Source organism: Nerophis ophidion, linkage group LG03, assembly GCF_033978795.1.
Source record: "Nerophis ophidion isolate RoL-2023_Sa linkage group LG03, RoL_Noph_v1.0, whole genome shotgun sequence".
Lineage (NCBI taxonomy): Eukaryota > Metazoa > Chordata > Actinopteri > Syngnathiformes > Syngnathidae > Nerophis > Nerophis ophidion.
Window position 1 is genome coordinate 24,401,566 of NC_084613.1, and position 13,914 is coordinate 24,415,479.

A 13,914-nucleotide genomic window follows, 5' to 3' on the forward strand; every position below is an offset into this window, starting at 1 on the left:
GAAACAGCGACTAAACTACAAAGCTAATGCTAGCAAAAGTTGAGTTGTTTTTAACAACATCATGGATATAAGATCAATGCACAAACAAAACAGCAGTCCCAACTTGAGAGCTGCTCATTTTATTATTTTTAAACATCTTCGTCGTCTGCGGTCTTCGAACTCAGAACAGCACGCTTACCCCTTCACAATAACAGTGCTGTGCGTAACATCTGGTCCGACTGTACTGACAAAATAAAGGTCACAAAAAGTACCTCACATACAATGTACAGTATTTAAAGCACTCATTGATGGATTTACAAAATCGTGGTTTGACCTAAAATACTGGTCAAAATTGTCCACAGATGTATTGTACCAATAAATGTGAAGATTTTCAAATTTTTTTTAACAAACTCTCATACAAAAAGCTCACACTATATGGGGGTAAAATAGGTGTGAAACCTAAAAAACGCAATTAAAAAAAATTATTTAGATTTTTTTTTTTTTTTCATGTTGCTATTGTTTTAAATTATTCGTTGTTACTATTATAATTTGTTTTACTTGTTTAAGAGGCTGCAGCGTCCCCCACATTCTGAAAGGGACAGGCGGTAGAAAACTGATGGATGGATGGATTTGTTACTTTTTGTTCTTTTAAATTATATTCAACGTAGATATTTGGTGGTACAATAAATACTAGGGCTGTGAATTTTTGGGAGTCCCACGATTCGATTCAATATCGATTCTTGGGGTCACGATTCGATAATATATCGATTTTTTTCGATTCGATTCAATTCTCGATTCAAAAACGATATTTTTCCGATTCAAAGCAATTCTGTATTCATTCAATACATAGGATTTCAGCAGGATCTACCCCAGTCTGCTGACATGCTAGCAGAGTAGTAGATTTAAAAAAAAAAAGCTTTTATAATTGTAAAGGACAATGTTCTTTCAACTGATTGCAATAATGTAAATTTGTTTTAACTATTAAACGAACCAAAAATATGACTTATTTTATCTTTGTGAAAACATTGGACACAGTGTGTTGTCAAGCTTATGAGATGCGATGCAAGTGTAAGCCACTGTGACACTTTTGTTCTTTTTTTTATCATTTTTATAAATGTCTAATGATAATGTCATTGAGGGATTTTTAATCACTGCTATGCTGAAATTATAATTAATATTGATACTGTTGTTGATAATATTCATTTTTGTTTCATTACTTTTGGTTTGTTCTGTGTCGTGTTTGTCTCCTCTCAATTGCTCTGTTTATTGCAGTTCTGAGTGTTGCTGGGTCAGGTTTGGTTTTGGAATTGGATTGCATTGTTATGGTATTGCTGTGTAGTGGTTTGTTGGATTGATAAAAAAAAAAAAAAAAAAAAAAAATCGATTTCTTTAAAAATGAGAATCGATTCTGAATCGCACAACGTAAACGATTCGATTCGTATTCGAATCGATTTTTTTCCCACACCCCTAATAAATACTGTTTTCAAATTAATCAATAGGTTTTTAATCATGATTTCAATACAACTTGAAATAATTGTGATAATGATTTTTGCCATAAACGTCTAGCCCTACTTTGTGGACACCTCCATTGTAGTCAGTACGCCATTTGTAGCTCGTCGTCTAGTTTCAGAGTGTTACCTGTAATTCTCTGACAAAACGCTCCACGCTGTGTTTTCTAAAGAATCGACTCGGTGAGCAGCCATGACATTTGTCAACTATTGAAACAACACTCGAAGAGAAAGACAGTATTACATAGAACTGAAACTAATGAATAATGATACGTCCCCACCGTTTTTTGCAAATGTTGATCTGAAAGCGGAGAAGACGTTCTTAGGGTGGACTGTGTGCGCCCCGTGAAGGAGCCGTACAGGATATAAAAAATAAATAATGTCCTCCAAGCCCACCAAATTTGGGTTATTTTTTTCAGAGGGTTCGGAGGAAGCATCACTTGAGAAAGCGTATGCTTAAAATATTTTGTACCTTTTACCTTGTCTAGATCTTCTCCGGCAACAGCGACAACAACGTGCATAAGAAGAACCTCTTTGAGCCGCCGTTTTACGCCCGATACGTGCGCATCCTGCCGTGGGAGTGGCACGAGCGCATCACCCTGCGGATGGAGCTCCTGGGCTGTGACGAGTAGCGGACATGTTCGCCTCCTCCCGCCTCCTCTTCATTCTCTGCTCTACCTCCATCAAACTACACCAAGTTCCTCCACTTCTTCTTCCCAACCACCTCCTCCTGCACTGCCTGGCTCTCAGCCCTAGAGGGCAGCAAACACCGTCAATCGGAGGGAGGAGGGAGGTTCAACACAAAGCCCACATGTCTGCTGTTTCATCCAGCTGATTATTAACCACTTCATCATGAGACCACCCAATAGTAGCTGCCTGGACTTAGAGACCCCCAGCTGGTGATGTATATACAAGTTTTTACTCTCTTATTCTACGCTTTTTTTTGGATGGATATTTGCCCGCATCATAAACTTTTTTTTGGCGCTTGCAGATTGTTAGTCTATGGGGGTAGTTTATCAAGCTGTCAAAGCGGGGGCCAAACTTATGTGAGGTTTTCAGAATTACTGTAAAACATTTAAATATAAAAAATATATATATATATTAAAAATATTAAAAAAAAAATGTGTTGTTTAAAATATATATATATATATATATATATATATATATATATATATATATATATATATACATACACACACACACAGTGGGGCAAAAAAGTATTTAGTCAGCCACCGTGTGCAAGTTCTCCCACTTAAAATGATGACAGAGGTCTGTAATTTTCATCACAGGTACACTTCAACTGTGAGAGACAGAATGTGAAAAAAGAATCCAGGAATTCACATTGTAGGAATTTTAAAGAATTTATTTGTAAATTATGGTGGAAAATAAGTATTTGGTCAACCATTCAAAGCTCTCACTGATGGAAGGAGATTTTGGCTCAAAATCTTACGAATCATGGCTCCATTCATTCTTTCTTTAACACGGATCAATCGTCCTGTCCCCTTAGCAGAAAAACAGCCCCAAAGCATGATGTTTCCACCCCCATGCTTCACAGTAGGTATGGTGTTCTTGGGATGCAACTCAGTATTCTTCTTCCTCCTCCAAACACGACGAGTTGAGTTTATACCAAAATGGATACATGGATGATACAGCAAAGGATTGGGAGAATGTCATGTGGTCAGATGAAACCAAAATAGAACTTTTTGGTATACACTCAACTCGTCGTGTTTGGAGGAAGAAGAACACTGAGTTGCATCCCAAGAACACCACACCTACTGTGAAGCATGTGGGTGGAAACATCATGCTTTGGGGCTGTTTTTCTGCTAAGGGGACAGGACGATTGATCCGTGTTAAGGAAAGAATGAATGGGGCCATGTATCGTGAGATTTTGAGCCAAAACCTCTTTCCATCAGTGAGAGCTTTGAATGGTTGACCACATATTTATTTTCCACCATAATTTACAAATAAATTATTTAAAATTCCTACAATGTGAATTCCTGGATTCTTTTTTCACATTTGGTCTCTCACAGTTGAAGTGTACCTATGATGAAAATTACAGACCTCTGTCATCATTTTAAGTGGGAGAACTTGCACAATCGGTGGCTGACTAAATACTTTTTTGCCCCACTGTGTGAATGTATATATATATATATATATATATATATATATATATATATATTGTAAAACAATTTGTTGTTGTAAAAAAATATGTATGTATGGATAAATTATTTAGCTGACGCTACCAAAAAAAGACTGTCTTATGCTTGAGTTGATTGGTGCTGCTGTTAGTTTAGGTGCTGACTGACATTATCACTGCTGTGAGTTGATTCGTCTAATCTGTTTAGAGGGACGGCGTTCAAAAGCAGTTACTGACAAAAGTATTCTAGCAGCTGAAACATTTCATGTGAATAATTCCTCACCACTTTGTTGCCATTTTTTATGTTTGCGGTGTCGTGCGTACGTAGTAGTGATGCACTCACTCTCTCGCGTGCGTCGTGTATCTCCCTACTCTTTGAACCCCAAGTCGCGGGTATGAGAGTAGAGCGTTCTGACTACCGAGCTAAAAGCCCGGACTATCAATTCTATAGCCAGCACTGCTCTTGAAGTTGTCAGGAGTGAAGTTTACTGAGGAACACATGGCCCAGCCGCACTCGCGGGCCTCCGTTACACATACGGGAACAACATGGAGGTAAAGAAAGAGTTTAGATTAAGATAATTATTCACGCTGTCCTCCACTGGCGAGCGAGCAGACTCCCTGCTGAGAATAACTAGGAAAGCTGATAAAATCCTGAACCAAACCCCCCTTCTCCCCGCCGCACCTTCCTCCGTCACCTCGCCTTTTCCGCACCATGAATTATGAATTATGGGGTTGTGCAATATTATGCCGCGTTTGCTTTGGATAACGATGCGAATTAATTCCGCGCGCAGACCAGATGGCGTAAAAAATGCATGAAGGGGGACTGTCGTCAATGTCAAACACTGAACGACGCGGCAGGTGCGTCCACGTATATCATAAATATAAATACATCATGTAAATATCTTTTTTCCCCCTCTTCTTCTTTCAACTTGGTATTGATGTCTATCTTGGTCCTCTTTCCTGCTATAAGGATCATTTGGACTGGATCTCAGTCATGTGTTTTGAGGCAAATTCTTTGTATCGTTCAAAACAATTAAATGAAAATAAATGTTTAAAATGTGTTTCCGAGGGGCTCTTTTTATGTTGTTTATTTCTCAGGCCAAACTGAGCTGTTTTCATTTGAAAAGATGCAAGATCAAAAAGGCCACAAAGCACTGAGAGCCGTTTTGGCTGCTTAGTGTTTAACCAACACCCGCATCCCCCGCCCCACACCTCCCCCTGGGGCCAAATTTGCCTTTCCATCATCGCACAGTCCTGAAGGTATCTTCTCAGCCTCATTAGGACGTGAAGCTCACACATTGCTAAGTATGTAAATTAGGGATGTGACAATGGGGAAAAATTCATATCACGGACGCCGTACCTGCATGTGCATGGAAACTCTCTCACAACTGCAAATCGGTACTCATCATTCACTTAAAAGAGCCGTTCAGAAGACTTGATTCGTTCACAAACATCACATCAATCACTCTTTCTCGGAGAGCACAGCCTGTATGTTCAGTGTGCACAATTACACAGGCGATGTGTTTATATATACACGTTCTTGATTTTTTTAACTGGGATATACAAACCCCCGTTTCCATATGAGTTGGGAAATTGTGTTAGATGTAAATATAAATGGAATACAATGATTTGCAAATCATTTTCAACCCATATTCAGTTGAATATGCTACAAAGACAAGATATTTGATGTTCAAACTGATAAACTTTTTTTTTTTGTGCAAATAATCATTAACTTTAGAATTTGATGCCAGCACACGTGACAAAGAAGTTGGGGAAAGGTGGCAATAAATACTGATAAAGTTGAGGAATGCTCATCAAACCACTTATTTGGAACATCCCACAGGTGTGCAGGCTAATTGGGAACAGGTGGGTGCAATGATTGGGTATAAAAACAGCTTCCATGAAATGCTAAGTAATTCACAAACAAGGATGGGGCGAGAGTCACCACTTTGTAAGTAAATTGTCGAACAGTTATAGAACAACATTTCTGACGAGTTATTGCAAGGAATTTAGGGATTTTACCATCCACGGTCCGTAAAATCATCAAAAGGTTCCGAGAAGCTGGAGAAATCACTGCAAGTAAGCGATGATATTACGGACTTTTGATCCCTCAGTCGGTACTGCATCAAAAACCAACATCAGTGTGTAAAGGATATCACCACATGGGCTCAGGAACACTTCATGAAACCACTGTCAGTAACTACAGTTGGTTGTTACGTCTGTAAGTGCAAGTTAAAATTCTACTAAGCCAAACCCATTTATCAACAACAAAAAGGAACATCGCTGGCTTCGCTGGCCCGAGCTCATCTAAAATGGACTGATGCAAAGTGGTAAAGTGTTCTGTGATCTGTCGAGTCCACATTTCTAATTATATTTGGAAACAGAGGACGTGGTGTCCTCCAGAACAAACCGGAAAATAACCATTTGATTGTTATAGGCGCAAAGTTCGAAAGCCAGCATCTGTGATGGAATGGGGGTGTATTAGTGCCCAAGGCATGGGTAACTTACCACATCTGTGAAGACACCATTAATGCTGAATGGTCCATACAGGTTTTGGAGTAACATATGTTGTCATCCAAGCAATGTTATCATGGACGCTCCTGCTTACTTCGGCAAAAACAATGCCAAGCCACGTGTTACAACAGCGTGGCTTTGTAGTAAAAGAGTGCAGGTACTTTCCTGGCCCGCCTGCAGTCCAGACATGTCCTCCCTTCGAAAATGTGTGGTGCATTATGAAGCGTAAAGTACGATAGCGGAGACCCCGGACTGTTGAACGACTGAAGCTCTACATAAAACAAGAATGGGAAAGAATTCCACTTTCAAAGCTTCAACAATTAGTTTCCTCAGTTTTTATTGAGTGTTGTTAAAAGAAAAGGTGATGTAACACAGTGGTGAACATGTCCTTTCCAACTAATTTGGCACATGTTGCAGCTATGAAATTTTAATTTAATTATTATTTGCAAAAAAAAAAGTTTGAGTTTGAACATCAAATTTCTTGTCTTTGTAGTGCATTCAACTGAATATGGGTTGAAAAGGATTTGCAAATCATTGTATTCAGTTTATATTTAAATTCAACACAATTTCCCAACTCATATGGAAACAGGGTTTTGTACGTTAATGTGTCTTGTATTCATGTTAGCATGTGGGTCCCTGGGTTATGAAAAGTGTGGCTATTAAGCACAGTTTTTCGATAATTTAAATACTAACCATGATACGGTAATACTAACCATCAGAAATGTTAACGCGGTTACGAATAATACCAATTGTTACATCCCTTATGTAAATACATTCATGTTTGAATTATGATATAAATTCAGTTATCTTGTACTTGTTAGCAGACTACATCCTGGTTGGTGGAGGAGAACAAACAAACAAGCGGTGCCTCTTCTGCTGTTGCCAACAAACGGTGAACATAACTTCTGTATTTGCCTTGTTTTTGTAATCAGCTCCTGTTGTACAACGGAATACAATTGACGAATAAATCTGTAAAAGGTCCTTTTGTGTAGTTTGGGTTCAACCTCACGTGGGGGGTGGCTCTTTGATCGTCTGCTTTTTAACCCCAGCCCACCTTTTTATTGACTATTTATTACCCAGCAGCCTCCTGCAGGGCAGATTAACTGTTAAGGACCCGTGTGACTTTAGAACGTCAATCCCACGCTCCCACACCGCATACAGAAAATGTAAGGACCCGGAAAAGCACCTGTGTACAGACTTTGTCGGTCTACTGTATATCTTTCCTTCTCGATTTCGACTAGAAATCGAATCATTTTTCTATAAAATTGTTATAAGTGCACCTCTGCATAAAATTGTATCCTTATTAACATTGAAAAAAGGAAAGGAATATGGATCAACTTACAACAAACAACTCTATAGACAAAATGTTTTAGTCCGTAACAAAATATTGCAAGTCCATCAATTTCACCTAAAATTAAGTTTTTTAAAGTACAGTATAAATTTATTTAAACCATTTGATACTGATACTGAAAAAAAAAAACATTCAATGAACTCAAATAATGATTTAAATTGATCAGCAACATTAACTCTGGAGCACAATATATTAACACTTTAACCTACAAAACAAATATGAAAAAAAAAAAAAACATTTTTTTTTTTTTTTATCAAAGTGAGGAAGTCAGGATTATTGATGACAGTGAGCATGTTTTGTAGCGCAATGTTTTTCGAAGTGGGGTTTGAAGCATGATACCGATAAGTGAGACGCGTGACGTGAAAGGCGTCATACCGCCCTCTACTGGATACTTAACACAATAAATATAGATGTGACGTTCGCGAACCAATAGAGTCTTCTGAACGGCTCTTTTAAATGAATGATGAGAACCGACTCCCTTTTCGGAGCTGTTTTCCATGCACATGCAATTTTGTGTTGGCAATATGAAGGTCCTGGGTTCGATCCTGGGCTTGGGATCTTTTTGTGTGGAGTTTGCATGTTCTCCCCGTGACTGCGTGGGTTCCTTCCAGGTACTCCGACTTCCTCCCACCTCCAAAAACATGCACCTGGGGATCGGTTGATTGGCAACACTAAAAAAAAGAGGGCCCTAGTGTGTGAATGTTGTCTATCTGTGTTGGCCCTGCAATGAGGTGGCGACTTGTCCAGGGTGTAGACCACCTTCCGCCCGAATGCAGCTGGGATAGACTCAAGCACCCCCTGCAACTCCATAAGGGACAAGTGGTAGAAAAATGGATGGATGGATGGATAATTACTTGCAAATACAGTATATGTGTGTAAATGTGTGTATATGTATGCAAGTGTGAATGTGCATGTGTATATATGCATGCATGTATGTGTGTGTGTATACATGTATAGATACACATGGTGTGTCTGAATGTGTATATACAGCAGGGGTCGGGAACCTTTTTGGCTGAGAGAGCCAAAAAGCCAAATATTTTAAAATATATTTTCGTAAGAGCCATATATTTTTTTTAACACTGAACACAACTAAACATGTGCATTTTTAAGTAAGACCAACATTTCTAGAGTATAATAGGTCTCTTATTCTTTGTAATAACATTGTTATTATAAAGCTAACTGTGGAGGGGGCGTGGCCTGTGGACCTGCAGCGACAGGTGCGTAGATGGCCCACCTGGGCCTTGCTATCTAATCACCTGTCGCTCTGTTATAAGCAGCATCCAGGAGGAGAGACTGGGTTGGGGCTGGAAATACTATTGCTGGAAAGCAACTGAGAGACATATTGGAAAAAAACAACAACAATATTGTAACCCTGAAACAGGCTCTCATGTCGGTGCTTGGGGGTCTGAAGAACACCCAGGAGGGCAATCCCCACACTAACCAATAATAAATAAATAACTTCTAACCATTAACGCAACTTCTTGAACAGGTACGGTAGAAAACGGATGGATGGATTAAAAATGCATGAGAATGTTTTGTATTTTGAACATTATTTTTAACACTGTGGTTACAATTGGAATTATTCATTACTTATCGTGTTAAGCAACGTCAGTTCAGATTTATCAGAGAGCCAGATGCAGTCATCAAAAGAGCCACATCTGGCTCGCGAGCCATAGGTTCCCTACCCCTGGGGGTACATGTGTGTGCGTTTATAAATGTGTGTGTATATATAAATGTATATATGTATGTGTATACATGTATAAATGTGTGTATGTATAGAGCAACAATTTAGCAAATCCTATTAGATCCATTTTACCTGACTTTTACTAGGTTTTATTTATCATTTAGAATGCATACAAAAATAATTACATGTGTTCTTGTCTTACATATGTGTTGTGAATGATAAACTTTTTTTTTTTTAAAGTGCAGTTCCCCTTTAAGAAAAATTCAAATTATTGTTGCAATAGTAAAAAAAAAAATAAAATAAATGTTTACTGAATTTCACTGTGGGGATTAGAATTAGAGTGGTAGAACATAAATGTCACTATACTTTTTCTCATGTAGTGCATGATTACTTTCCAAGAAATTATTTTTGGCAGCGTCGTCTTAAAAGAACTCTTCAAATCCCCGGACGATCGCATTCCACGAATGCTGGGACTCCAGTTGACGTGCGAGGTATGCATAGTGTGTGATCCAAAGTAAATCCCCAATGTGGATGTTTGAATGAGGTGGCAGCAGCTCTTCTTCCTGCGGCAGGAAGCTGGACGCACGCTCTCATGATGAGCGAATCATCCTGCAAAAGTCAGCAGCTACTTGGCGCGCTGGCCTCCCTGGAGATGGGAGAAGAAGGAAAAAAACCCCCCAAAAAAACAGTTTCTGCTCTCATCAGCCCAAAGCTGCTCATCATGTGACAGCTGATGAAAAGCACTTAAATCCATAATGGCTGGCTTTCTATTTTTGGATCACTGCTGCCTTTGTGACTAACAAAAGATGAGAAAATTGCAGTGATTACTGATCATTTTACTGCTGGACTCTTCCTCTCATCTGCACACACACACACAACTTCAGAGAAGTGTGTTAATGACTGTGTGTTGGCACATTGTGACACACACACACACACCTTCAGAGGAGTGTGTTAATGACAGTGCGTGTCTGCAAATTGTGACACACACACACACACACACCTTCAGAGGAGTGTGTTGATGACAGTGCGTGTTGGCAAATTGTGACACACACACACATGCACAGTGTCCTCATCTCTGCTTCTCTGTTGAGCTCCCATGTGACTTGTCCCTTCTTACCCAAATTACAACCTTCACCTCAGCCCTCATCTCCTGGGGGTGGGGGGTGCAGAGGGGTCACTGGTATTTGGGGCCCCAGGCGGCAAGCTTTCATGTGAGGCCCTGGGAAGACTGTGCAAGATAACGACACACACACACACAGACACACACGCACACACTTCAATGCTCACACAGTCATTGTGTGTTGAAAGCAAGAATTGAGCACATAACAAAACACTTACCTGTCTGCAACTGTTTGTCATTCTCACGCCCATTCTCATCCCAGTAATGTATTCCTCAAAATGATTGTCTCATGTCCATTCTCATTTGTTCAATTGTTCATTCTCATGCCCATTCGCATTCACTCCTGATTCTATTGTCGTTCCAATATTTTAATCCTCGTAATTATTGCCTCAAATCCATTTTCAAATTAAAATATCGTCTATCTATTCCCATTTAAAAACATACATGAATGTACGTGGATGTGTCGTTTTTAATTTTTCATTCTCATGCTCATTCTCATTACAATCTTTTAATCCTCAAAAGTATTGTCTGATATTCATTTTCATATAAGTATTGTCTCACATTAGTGTCTCATTGTTTTTAATTCTTTATTCTCATACCCATTCTCATTCCAATCTTTTATTCCTCGTAATTATTGTCTCGTATGCATTTTCATATCATAATCGACTATGTATTCTCATTTTAAAACACACACCGGTTTTGTACATTCATGTGTCGTCGTTAATTTTTCATTCTCATGCTCATTCCAATCTTTTAATCCTCTTAATTTTTGTCCGATCGTAATTTTCATATAATTATTGTCCCACATTAGTGTCATTGTTTTTAATTCTTTATTCTCATATCTATTCTCATTACAATCTTTTATTCCTCGTAATTATTGTCTCATTTGCATTTTCATATCATAATCGACTGATGTATATTCTCATTTTAAAACACACGCCGGTTTTGTAAATGGATGTGTCGTTTTTATTTTTTCATGCTCATTCTTATTCCAATCTTTTAGTCCTCATATCTATTGTCTGATATTAATTTTCATAAAATTATTGTCTCACATTAGTGTGTCATTGTTTTTAATTCTTTATTCTCATACCCATTTTCATTCCAATCTTTTATTCCTCGTAATTATTGTCTCGTACGCATTTTCATATCATAATCGACTATGTATTCTCATTTTAAAACACACACCGGCTTTGTACATTCATGTGTCGTTTTTAATTTTTCATTCTCATGCTCTTTCTCATTACAATCTTTTAATCCTCTTAATTATTGTCCGATATTAATTTTCATATAATTATTGTGCCACATCAGTGTCATTGTTTTTAATTATTTATTCTCATATCTATTCTCATTACAATCTTTTATTCCTCGTAATTGTCTCATATGCATTTTCATATCATAATCGACTGATTTATATTCTCATTTTAAAACACACACCGGTTTTGTAAATGGATGTCGTTTTTATTTTTTCTTGCTCATTCTTATTCCAATCTTTTAGTCCTCATAATTACTGTCTGATATTAATTTTCATAAAATTATTGTCTCACATTAGTGTGTCATTGTTTTTAATTCCTTATTCTCATACCCATTCTCATTCCAATCTTTTATTCCTCGTAATTATTGTCTCATATGCATTTTCATAGCTTAATCGACTGATATCTAGTCTCATTTTAAAACACACACCGGTTTTGTACATGGATGTGTCGTTTTAAATTTTTCATTCTCATGCTCATTCTCATTCCAATCTTTTAATCCCTCTAATTATTGTCTGATGTTAATTTTCATATAATTGTCTCACATTAGTGGGTCATTGTTTTTAATTCCTTTTTCACATACACATTCTCATTCCAATCTTGTATTCCTCATAATTAATATTTTTCTCATAAATTGTGTCATTTTAAAACACACCTGTGTTGTACATTGTGTCCATCCATCCATCCATTTACTACCGCTTATCCCTTTCAGGGGTGCTCATGGAGCCTATCTCAACTACAATCGGGCAAGTCGCTATCTCATCACAGGGTCATTACTTTTAATTGTCTCATGCCCATTCTCATTCACTCCTCATTCTATTCTCATTCCAATATTTAAATCCTCATAGTAATTGTCGGATTTTCATTTTTAAATAATGATTGTCTCATATCCATTCTCATTTTGAAACACACCTGTGTTGCACAATAGTGTAATTTTTTAAATTATTCATTCTCATTCACTCCTGATTCTATTCTCCTTTTCAATATTTTGATTATCATAATCATTGTCTCATATACAGTATCACATTCCAAAGTATTCTCAATGTTATTCTCCTTATAACTTTTTATTTCCATGTCTCATCCTTGTTTTCATCGAATGTTCTCAGTGCCATATATTCATTCTCCTCGTTCCCGTTGTCTAAAGACACGATCATTCGTTCTTATACTCCATTTTAATTCTCATTCAGTTCTCATTATGATAATGCTGTTGTCCGTCTGTGTTCTCGTAATCCTTATTCTTGCTGTCATACATTCTTATTTTGATAGTAAATCTCAAAGAATTATGATATTCATTTGGATTCTCGTTCTTTTTCTCATTCTTATTGTCATTTTCGTAGCCACCCAATTCAATTCATTGTTATTCTTATTGTTTTCAATCTCATTGAAATCATTTGCATACCTATTGTAATTCTCATGCATTTATTCTCATATTCATTCTCATTCTGCCAATTTCAAATTACTCTCATATTCATTCACCTGTTATGTTTATTTTTTGTTCTCATATTCTGTTCTAATTTTGGTTCTCGTTCTGATTGATAATGCCTAGATCTGTATTTTCAAAATCCCTCATCCATTCTTATATTAATTTGTACCATAATTTTAATTATAATCCCTATTAATTTATGTCTTATCCATTACAATATTATTATTCGCATGCTTGTTTTCAAAATGTACAATAACTCATTCTCATACTCATTGTAATTTCCATTGATTCACATTCTGTTCCATCTGCCCATCCATCCATTCATTTTCTACCGCTTGTCCCTCTCATGGTCGTGAAGGGTGAGTTGGGGGTGCTGGAGCCCATCCCAGGTTACACCCTGGACAAGTCGCCTAATGTAAATTCTCTTATTTTTCTCATCCCTGTATTCATTCTCATTGTCATAGCCATTCTATTTATCATTTTAATCCTTGCTCTCAATCTCATTCAAATAATTTCCATGTGTATTTTAATTCTCATGCATTTATTACCGTATTCATTTTTGTTCCATCGGTTCCGACTTATCTTCCTATTTGTTCTCTTACTGTCATGCTCATATTCTGTTCTCATTTTTGTTCCCATTCTGGCTATTGGTGCCTATTGTCCATGTATCTTTAGTCATCATAAGACATCCTCATTTCCTTTTAAATTCATTCACAGTCATGTACCATAACAGTATTTCTCATACCCCATATATTAATTTCAATTCTCATTCTCCTATTCACCCGAGTCAAATCCATTTTAATTCTCATCATCCATTTTTTGGGGCTCATTGACATTTCCCAACTTATTGTCAATATTCTATCTCTTATTGTCGTTCTCATGATGACGACAAAGAGGACCTTCTTGTGGTTGAGACCTTCTTCACGCAAAGGATGAGAATGGATGAGG

At 37.5% G+C, this 13,914-nt stretch overlaps 1 protein-coding gene and 1 long non-coding RNA gene across 5 annotated transcripts in view; both read left to right on the forward strand.

Annotated features, from left to right (window-relative positions):
• The window catches only part of LOC133549339 (EGF-like repeat and discoidin I-like domain-containing protein 3), a 46,555-nt gene extending 44,081 nt beyond the window's left edge, over positions 1-2,474 (forward strand). For all 4 annotated transcript variants that reach the window (XM_061894640.1, XM_061894641.1, XM_061894642.1 and 1 more), the window contains one exon: positions 1,976-2,474. In XM_061894640.1, coding sequence (XP_061750624.1) covers positions 1,976-2,119 — 144 coding nt within the window. In that variant the 3' untranslated portion in view covers positions 2,120-2,474. The remainder of the gene's footprint in view (positions 1-1,975) is intronic.
• A 502-nt stretch (positions 2,475-2,976) lies between these two features.
• Positions 2,977-7,119, forward strand: LOC133549340 (uncharacterized). The gene is made up of 2 exons (XR_009806065.1): positions 2,977-4,929; positions 6,960-7,119. It is a non-coding gene; the product is annotated as an uncharacterized LOC133549340 (long non-coding RNA).
• Positions 7,120-13,914: the final 6,795 nt, after the last annotated feature.